The sequence below is a fragment of the Hydra vulgaris genome, chromosome 15 (genome assembly GCF_038396675.1).
Source record: "Hydra vulgaris chromosome 15, alternate assembly HydraT2T_AEP".
Taxonomy (NCBI): domain Eukaryota; kingdom Metazoa; phylum Cnidaria; class Hydrozoa; order Anthoathecata; family Hydridae; genus Hydra; species Hydra vulgaris.
The window spans coordinates 1,906,560-1,917,500 of NC_088934.1; the positions used below are offsets into that span (position 1 = coordinate 1,906,560).

The window sequence follows — 10,941 nt, forward strand, 5'->3', positions numbered from 1 at the left end:
CAAAATTCCATTTGAGATTTATAAAGATAAAGAATAGAATCCTGAGTAAGAAAGTGGCGAGCACGATAAAGAGATGCAACCTTAGCTGATGCTAACTTTGCAATCGATTTGATACATGGTTTCCAAGAAAGATTAGAAGTAAGAGTTAATCCTAAAAGATGAAGGGTAGATGACTCATCGAGTACATTACCGTTCATAAATATAGGAAGAATTATTGCGATAACGATTGGTTGAAAAAAATTGAATTTTTTCCTGAATTAAAGATTATCAGCCACTGTGAGCCCCATGCTGTAGCAGAAGTGAGATTCTTTTCAAGCTCAACTGTCTCCTCCAGGAATCAGAGAGTGTTAGCTTCTTATCATGACAAGAATAAATGGTAGTATCATCAGCGAACAATGCCACCTTAAATGAGAGAATATCTGGAAAATCATTAATGTAAATTAAAAAAAGTATAAGGCCAAGGATTGAACCTTGAAGAACCTCTAAAGTTACAGAATATGAAGAAGAGCGCTGTCCATTGAGTACAACTTTTATACTACGATTGGAAAGGAAGGACTCAATAATCTTAAAGATTTACCAGATACACCGTAAGAAGAAAGCTTATGGAGAAGACCAGCATGCTAAACTTTACTAAAAGCTTTAGAAATGTCAAGAGCGATAGCCTTAACCTCTCCACCTCTATCTAATGCACAACAAAACCTATTGGTTATTACTGTTAGCAAATCAGCTGTAGAACAAGAAGATTGAAATCCATATTGATGATCAGAAAGTAAATTATCAGATTCAAGATGAGAAATTAAGTGTTTGTTAATTAAAGATTCAAAAACCTTGCTTATGATAAAAAGAAGACTAATGGGACGGTAGATACTGTTAAAGATTCTCCAGAAATCACAAGAGCCTAGCTTTTGAGATAAAATACAAAATTTTGTGACCTGAGAATAGCAGACTTAGTCGTTAGACAAAATCTTTTTACAATGGTTTCTAGCATTAGTAAATAGACATTTGTTTTCTGGAGAATTGTTTCGTTGATAAATATGAAAGCAATGGTTTCAATTGGAAATTACAGCAGCATGACAAGAAAACTAAGAAGAAGGAGTGAGGCTTGACTTGGAATGATCAAAAGAGAATAAAAGATTCCATGCCTGCCTGAATCCAATAAGTTATGTAAGAAGTACATTTTTCAGCAGGAAGACAAAAGGTTTCTACTCAAGGGCCATCACAAAGAAAATCACGGAAAGAGTCCCAATCAGCTTTAAGGTAGTTGAGAGAGGTATGATGATTAGATGATTATAGAAATTCAGTCAATGATTTAATCATCAACAAATTCTTTATACTGGTTATTTCTTTATACAAATTTATAGAATTTGAATATATTAAATAAAAAATTGATAAAGTAAAAAATAATCTAAAATTGTATAAACAAATACTAAAAAAACCTTCAATAAATTTTACCTTTGACATATTCAAAAATGTATATAAAACTTTGTTTTTTTTTTGTTTTTTTTGGCTATTCTTGATTTACAGACAATTTACAGATCATTTAGTAAATGTTTTATTTGCATGAAAATTTTTTTACTTATTTTGAGCATTTATTTAAGCACTCACAAAACTAATATGGTCGATCCTACCTATTTGAAGTCATGATAAATATTTTTGGGAGATTAAAAGGTTGGAGAAACCAAAAAAAAATTATAGTCAACTAGATTGTTGACTGAAAGAATAGAAAGAATTTAAAAAGAGACAAAAACCATTTAGGCAAAAATGTGGCTTTTAAAAGAGGAGGATGTACTTGATGAAAATCAAAAAAATGTTAGGATTTTTTTTTTTTTTTCACCTTGAAAGATGAAACAAAAGATTTAAAAAGTAGATAAAAATATTTAAATTTTCTCAATGATCAGCAGAGATTGCATGTTTAAAAAATATTGCCCAAAAATAATTTTGCAAAACAAAAGAGAATTATGAAAAATTTAAAGATTAAAAGAGTCCATTATGAAAAAAGACAATAAAATGTTTAGATGCTTATGATAATGAAGAAGATAAACCGTATCTTCAGCCTTTTAGATTATTAAGTCTAACATTTTTTTAAGATTTTAAGTCTAATGTTGTTCTTATTTTTATTCAAAAAAGTGTTGAAGAAGATTTAGCTCCAATTGAATCACAATTTGGAATAAGTTTGGCTGCACCAAGTGCAAAACTTGCTTCTTGTATAAATAACAATTTGGGAAGTATTTTAAGGCAGAAAAAATTAAAATAAGTTAAGACTTTAAGTGGCTTCACACCATGCATGATTTATACCATAGGGAGTTATTCAACATATGATCTTCTTCAGCCACAACTCAGTAGTTTGTCTCCTAATATAATATCATTGCAATAAGGAAAGCTGATTCATGAAATAACTTCATAGCATGAAGTGACTTTAAAAACACAAAAAGCACACTTGTTATTTTAATAAAAAATTTAAGTAATTATTCTTATTTAAATAAAAGATAGCTCATAAATGTTTATCAGTAAACTAATTACATAAATTAGCTTTTAAATTAGCACAAACAGCAAAGCCAGCTAGTTATATGACAATTAAAGATTTTTTGGACTTAAAAGCTAGTATTTCTATGATTTGTTAAAAATCACATTACATGACATAAAATGGCTGAAAACCAGTTTTCAAATGGTTTTCAGCCATTCATCAAACTGGGACTTATTTTCAGATTATAAAAGATTTAAAAAACCGGTCTTGTTCTAAACTATAGTGCAGAAAATAATATTAAACTTAGATTTTGTTAGATTTTGTTAAAACTTATAGAAACATAAAAGACAGTAAAATAAACTTAATGGTTGTTGCCTATCATTGTTTTAAAATTTAAAATAACAGATAAAAAATCTTGAATAAAAACTGTATTATATTTAAAGAACATAACAAAAAATGTTAACAAAATCTAAATAAAAAAGTACATTGAAAAAATGTTGTGTTTTGATAAAGTAGATAACCTAGATGTAAAAAGTGCAGATAATAAAAATAATTATGAATATATAAATTACAAATCATCAAATGAAGGCGGTCTGGGTCTAATAGACTTAAAATCAAAAAGCTTTAATTAATGCAGTAACACTACCACAATACTAATGCATAAATGATCTTTTTTCAATTTTTCATATATTATTTACAGTTACTTTATTTTACAGCTGCCTTACAGTTATTATATCTTATATAGTTTAAATACATGTTAAAATTACTAAAATTATTGCATTATGACATTAGTGGTTCTAATTTTATTAACTCTGAAGAACATTCTGACCCCTCTAATTATTGTTATAACAGAGAGATTCTATAGTGCATTAGATCGAGGCAGCCGGGTATAGAGTTATTATTTTCTTAAGAACCAAAGGCTTTCGAAAAAAGTCTGTAGTGTTGGTCTTTTCCATAAGCTCACTTCATGTGGTGTTTCTGAGAATAGTTTTTGAGATTATTAAATCATTTCTTTTTAACAGCTCCTCTTTATATCCAGTAACTTCTATGGTACTACAAAATTTTACCTATGATCCTGTTGGTCATCTATATTAATGATCTTCCTAATAAACTTTTTTGTGACAAGTAGATGTCATGTATATATATTACTTTTTGACCAAAACTCATTCTGCCAAGCTGCATTTTTCTACTGTATCTGCCCTTTTATGGTCTAAAACTTTTATTCGCCTAGTTTCTTTTCTTGCACATCAATGCTTTGGAGCTCTCTTGCATCTTCATGTTTTCCTGACAATTTATAGTTTTTTAAGTCTTCTGCCAATCGTTTTCTGGCACTTAACAACTTTTTTTAAATTAAAAGTTATTATTCTAAAAAGTCTTGTAGGAACAATATTTTATATTTAAAGTCGGGGTGAAAAGAATTGTTGTTTGTTACATGTTATGTTATTTAACATTTATATTACATCATTTTGACTTTATGAAACATTTTCTTAAAAACCTGACAATTTTATATTTAAAAAAACAAAACAAATAGTTATAAAAAAAATGAACGATTTCTTAAAAAATTATGAATTAATATTATTAATAAAAAAAATATGTTTTAAGTAACAACTTTATTAGACATGGAAATTACAAGACAAAAATTTTATATAAATTTAACAATTATAAAAAAAGTGAGAAAAAAAATTTTTAATTATCTAAATAAAAATATTTTATTTGGTTAAAATTATTAATTATTAAAATAAAATATCAACAGGAAAAAAAATAAGTTTAACCAACTCTTTCTTTAAAAAAAAAAAATTTAATACTATTTGTTATTTATAAAGTATATAAAAACATACAGAATTTAAAAAATAAACCAAAAGTTCAATGTATCAAACTCTGCTGTTTAATTACAAAGTTTTTAATTAAAAATCAAAGTTTAACTACAAATATCATTTTTTAAAACTTAAACAAACCAGCAGACCAGAATCAATATTGACTTGGAAATACCACAGCTTTAATGCTTAGTTTTTTCTTTTTTTAATGCAACTATTGGAAAATCTTAAGTCAATTAAGTTTATCTTAATTTACCATATTTATTAATTTATTACAAAAAATGATATTTATATAACTTTTTTTATTCCTTTGGAAGAAAGAAATATTTAAAAATTCTGATAATAGAATTATAATATAAACAGCTGAAGAGAAGTAACATGAATTTAAACAATACTTTTTGTAAAATGACGTATACTATACTTAATCACTAAAATGTTTCAAAAGCATTGTGCATTTGTGTTACACAATGCAAACTCTCTTAATTGCACACATCTATGTCATGAAATTAAAGTTATTTAACTGGTAAGCCCTTATTAGAATTCAAAAAAAAAATCCACTTACGACAAAAGCAGGCTATATAGATATTAATCCATGAAGTAGCCTATATTTTTTTTCTAAAAAATTCTGTCTTGTTTTAAAACAATTTAGGAAAGAACCTGAAACAATATCTTTATCAAGTGAGTTCTAAGTAGAAACGTTGCTTGAATACAATCGCAAACTTATGCTTTACTAGTGTGAGTGACCTCTAGTTCTCTGATTCAAAGAATATTTTATACAATAATTTAGAAAAATTTTTGAAACATCTAGTAAAATTTTATTAGATCAGGTCTGTTCCTTTTTTTCAAATATTGCAGATAAGCAATATTTTATGTGTGGACAAACTAATATATTATAGTTTCATTTCAGAGTATTTGTAGGATGAGGTTTATCAGTTCAAGAATTTTTCAATCTCAAACCTACGTATTGGATGTAATATAGTGGCATCTTCATGAATGAGTTTGCTTACACTGATATGGTTCTAATTGCACCTTCTTGGTTTTCTCTTCAAAAACTAATTAGCTTTACAAATAAGGAACCTTTTTAATTAACATGTCCTTTAATACCAAGAAAACTGTATGTATGGTGTTTAATTGAACTCAAAAATCAAAAAATATATCAAACTCCTTCCCAGAATTATGCGTAACAGGCTGTAAAATTGCTTTTGTTGAATCATATAAATACCTTGGTTGTATAATTAAAAATGGCCTAACCGATGATCTCGATATAACCAAGGAGGTGAAGGGTCTTTACACACTTACAAATATTCTAATTAAACGCTTTTATTTATGCTCTACCAGAGTTAAGTTTAAATTGTTTAAATCATATTGCATTTGTTAATATGGTGCTCCTGTGGCAAAATTATAATGATAAAATAATGGCGCGCCTTCAGTATCGCTACAATAAATGTGCTGAAATGTTTTTTGGTTACGCCAAGTATGACAGTTTATCTCTCATGCTTTTAGAGCACAGATTACCATATTTTATACAGTTATCTTAAACTACAGACATTCACATGAATCCATTCACTTAATCAAATTTTAAAATAATATTTTTCTTTTAAACCTATGGACCTGGCACTTAAATTGTTTATGCCTGTTGTTTGAAATATATTTATAGTAATACTGATAGCTTGATAAATTTTTAGTAATTTAAACATTCAAGCTTATTTCAAAAAATATAAACATATTTAACAACAGTCAAACTTACATATAGATCAATACCTTTATACTGTGCTCTAAGGTTGCTATGTGATAATCCAATATGAGTATATTTATCTAACGAACTCCAACAACGTGGAAGTGGTGTTTCATTTTCATTTACATGCGGGTAAAGCTCCGAAATTCTGTCTGGAGCAAACATCACATTGATTTTATATCTTTTAACCAATGCAAATTGTGCATAGAAATATATTGAACTGTAAATATAAATAGTCTACCATAAAATATTTAATCATATGCAATTTTAAATATATGATATATATTGTATGAATGGTATCATAAAATAATTTTTGTTTTATCAATTTCTAATAAAGTCAATAAACTATTCAATAAATAATAGTGCATTATCTTTTATTATATCCTACAATCAACCGAGTAGCTTCTTTAATATATATATATATATATATATATATATATATATATATATATATATATATATATATATATATATATATATATATATATAACTCCTAACTGGTTGTCAGAAAGTTTTTCCATATTTTGTTGACAAAAAGTAAAAGTTAAAATGCAAGACCAGAATTTTTTTTGTTACTTGATAGACTGCCTGCCCCAACCAAACCCTCAGTCTATGTAGCAGCACTCCCTTGTGAGTCAGGCTATAAGATAGTCGATCTAGCAATACTCTGTTGCGAGTCAGGCTATTTGTCAGTCGATGTAGCAGCACTCCATTGCCAGTCAGGCTATTTGTCAGTCCATGTAGCAGCACTTTGCAAAAACGCAAATTTAATTGACCAGAATGTTTTTAAAAACATTCTGAATGTTTTTAATAATATAAACAATATTTTTATTTTTATTTTTTTTAATAAAATGTTTTTATTTATATTTTTTTTACTGTAAATCATGCACGGAGTGTTGCTACATCGACTATCTTATAGCCTGACTCGCAACGGAGTGCTGCTACATCGACTATCTTTTAGCCTGACTCGAAAGGGAGTGCTGCTACATCAATTGAGGGTTTGCTTGTGGCAGGCAGCCTATCAAGCAAAAAAAAAAACTTCAAGCCTTGCATTTTAATTTTTACTTTTTGTCAACAAAATACGGAAAAACTTTCTGACAACCAGTTAGGGGTTATATATATATATATATATATATATATATATATATATATATATATATATATATATATATATATATATATATATATATATATATATATATATATTATATATATATATATATATATATATATAGCACTACTAGCAACCACTAGCAGTGGTTGCCTCGTTCGCAATGCAGACGTTTAATATATATAGGGTAAGAGGGGGCATTAAGCCCCATGTTTTCAATACTTTTCTTTTCTCTCTTGAAATAAGTAGATAAATATTAAATTCAAACTAGAAATATTTTTCAGTTATAGACAATATATTCTAAATGTACAAAAGCATTACCTAGCAAAACTTAAAGCCATATAGTGAAAAAAAAAGCTAAAAAGTTACAACTAACGCCAACTCAAATTTTAAAAAATGAGGGCAATAAACTCTGCTATGTAAAATATATATTTTTACATCATTTTTAGACACTTCTCACAGATCCAGTTTATGGCTTTACTATCAGCTCCGTCTGGAACTTCTGTGCAATTTAACATGGTACCAAACATCACAGAAGTCACAGCACAACCATTCTTATCTTTGACCTCTTTGAATACCAAATTTTAGACACAGTGTTGTCATCTTTATCACTGTCCCTATTATTGTAGGCTAGAAGGTTTCTTCTTTTTGTTGTGGTATTTTTTCTTGTAGTATTTTTTTTTTTTACTGCTTTTTTTCTTAACCGATATAAATATTCATCACCAGTTAGGCTTTCTCCCTGTCGAAACCTGATCATTCTAACCAACCTACCCAGAAGTTTGCGCAAATCTGGGCTGTAGTACTTTAAGAAAAAATTTTCAAATGAAGTAGACAATGGCTTCTGTGGTCTTTCTGCAGGTGCTGAAGATAAAGGTGATGATTCTGTTGATAATGCTGCAGATGACTATAATGTTGACAACAATACAAGTAGTAGTAACGTTGAGGCATAAGTATTGTGAGCATAAGTACCGGAAAGTACTTTCAATAATGCTTGGATTCCTGGTTACCAGATATCTGCTTACATATGACAGAATTGTAGGCATCTGTTATTGTCTGGCTAGTCGCATAGATTTTCCTGCCTCCTTTCTTATTCTTTTTGTATGCTCGAACCATTCTGCTAAATAAAGGGGGTAATAAGCTCCATTATCAAAACTATATTTAAAGAAAAATTTAAACTATTTCTACAAATATATAACTTTTCAATTTAAACTACATCTGTGTAATGTTTATAAACTTAAAACATGAATTTTATTTATCTGATCAATGTTACTTGATTGTTTTAATCACCTTTTTAAACAGTTGGCATTAACAGGGGACATTAAGTCTCTGCTAATTAAAACATTTATTTTAATAAACTAATTAAATTAATTAATATTCAATAGAACCATATTTCTCTTAAAAATGCTATCCATTTAAAATCTTAAATAGAAATTTAGCATTAAAGTGAATTTTAGAGCTATTTATATATATTTATTTTATCTCATAGACATTCATCCAACTACTATTTTACTTTGTTAAAATTTTTATCTTCATTTTCTCTACAAATATCAGTATTTTAACTCTTTGATAACATGCACAGGTAGTTAAAAACTTTAAAAAAAGTATTTATTTAGTTTATATGTATTTGTGAGGAAAATATAAAAGTTTCAGTGTAGAAATAATCTTCTAAGTCAAAACAAACAAGCACTGGCTTTTATTAAAGTTTTTCATTAAGTTTGAAGGAAACTGGAAAATGTATGGAAAAACCACTCATCAATAAATTCTAATTAAAAATCAATGTCGTTGGTTAGAAACCCCAGAATGGTTATGAAAATTTCCCTTATTGGTTAGTTAGTCTCTATCATGTAGAACTTAATGCCTTTCTCACTTAATACTAAAGCACCAGCCAATTCATTATATGAACAGAGGAAATGGGGCTAAATGCCCCATGAGACTTTATTCACCCTGTTACCCTATATACTATATATATATATATATATATATATATATATATATATATATATATATATATATATATATATATATATATATATATATATATATATATATATATATATATATATATATATATATATATATATATATATATATATATATATATATAAACATATATATATATAAACATATATATACATAAATATATAAATTCATATATATATATATATATATACATATATATATATATATAAATATATAAATATATATCTATATATATATATATATATATATATATATATATATATATATATATATATATATATATATATATATATATATATATATATATATATATATATATATATATATATATATATATATATATATATATATATATATATATATATATATATATATATATATATATATATATATATATATACACACACACACACTTGACTTAAGTGTGTATATAGTGTATGGCATATTAATAGTAAAATTATGGCATAAAGATATCTTTGTAATGATATTATTACATACTATTAATGAGTATTTACAATACGTAAATTACATATTATAATTACCTTTAAAAATATCTTTATAATGATAATCTAAATTTGTAATATTATCATTATAAAAATAATTTTATCTTTAATCAACAAACAGATATCAAAACAAGTCTATATGAATTTTAAAATTTTAGCCTAAGGATTGTTTGAATTTATCTTTTGCTAAAAAATAACTTGTAAATCTAGCTAGTTTCCACATAAAGTTATTTTTTAATTTATGCTAACATCATTTTTATGCTAACAACATAATTTTAGAGCATCGCATTTTAAAGCGTCGTCGTAAAATTGAACGTCGAGAAACATGCTAGAGAAATTAATGAAAATAATCCATCATGTTAACAGTGACGAATCCAGAAATTTTTGGTGGGGGGTTGGGATGTTGAAATATTTTTGTATCACATTTGCGTCTCCTAAAAAAAATAAGGTCCTCAATTTCTAAGATATTTTAGGATTTTTAGATTCTGGTGGGGGATGCATATCCTTATCCTTCCCCCCCCCCCCCTCCTGAATCCGTCACTGCGTATTAATTGCATTTCGTGTTTTGCTAGATTTTTAAATAAGGTATGAAAGTATAAAACACACCTAAGTTCAAAATATTTTGTATTTCATTTTATTTGATGTTCTTTTTTTTGTATTTTAGCCTGGTCAGTTAAGACCGTCACCAAACGTAAGATTAATCAGTCAAACAAATTTAAAAAGAATTAAAAAGACGAACTGACGTCAGGCAAAAAATAATTTGACTTTTTAATAATTTTTTTAAAAAGGGGACTCCAGTTATTTCAAGGAATTTTTAAAAAAGCGGGCACGGTGATTTAAGCGTAGGATGTTATTGTGAGCATGCGCATTAAATTACACTATATAAAAAATAATATAAAATGGCGGAGCAGTTTTCCGTAAAAACTAAAAACTTTAGTGTTTGATTTGCTTTCTAAATGACTATTTAGTCTTCGCAATCAGAAAAATGAAAAAAGTTTTTAAATTATATAATTGATTAAGGTCTTTATTAAATTAAAAAAAAAATAATAATAAGTCGTAAAATAAGACATTTTTTTGCTTAAAATAATTAAGTTTTTAAGTGAAAAAAAACAGCATCCCCTAATTATTTAAAGAATATCTTGCGACTGAAAATTTTTTGGATAAAAATTAAAACATATTCTTTTTCTTGATACTGTAAGGAAAAATTTTATGTTAATCATTTTGACCAGTCATTTTTTTAAATCGAGATAATTTATATAACGTTAGGCAAAAATTATTTAATTTTTTTGACTAAAAAAAATGTAAGTTTAGCTTACTTATGCCTAAGGGTTAAA

At 26.6% G+C, this 10,941-nt stretch overlaps 1 protein-coding gene across 1 annotated transcript in view; it reads right to left on the reverse strand.

The window, feature by feature from the left end:
- Window positions 1-6,246, reverse strand: part of LOC136072003 (ran-binding protein 9-like) — a 28,007-nt gene extending 21,761 nt beyond the window's left edge. The window contains exon 1 of the mRNA XM_065819337.1: window positions 6,040-6,246. Within this exon, the coding sequence (XP_065675409.1) occupies window positions 6,040-6,178 (139 nt within the window). The 5' untranslated portion in view covers window positions 6,179-6,246. The remainder of the gene's footprint in view (window positions 1-6,039) is intronic.
- Between the last annotated feature and the right edge of the window lie 4,695 nt (window positions 6,247-10,941).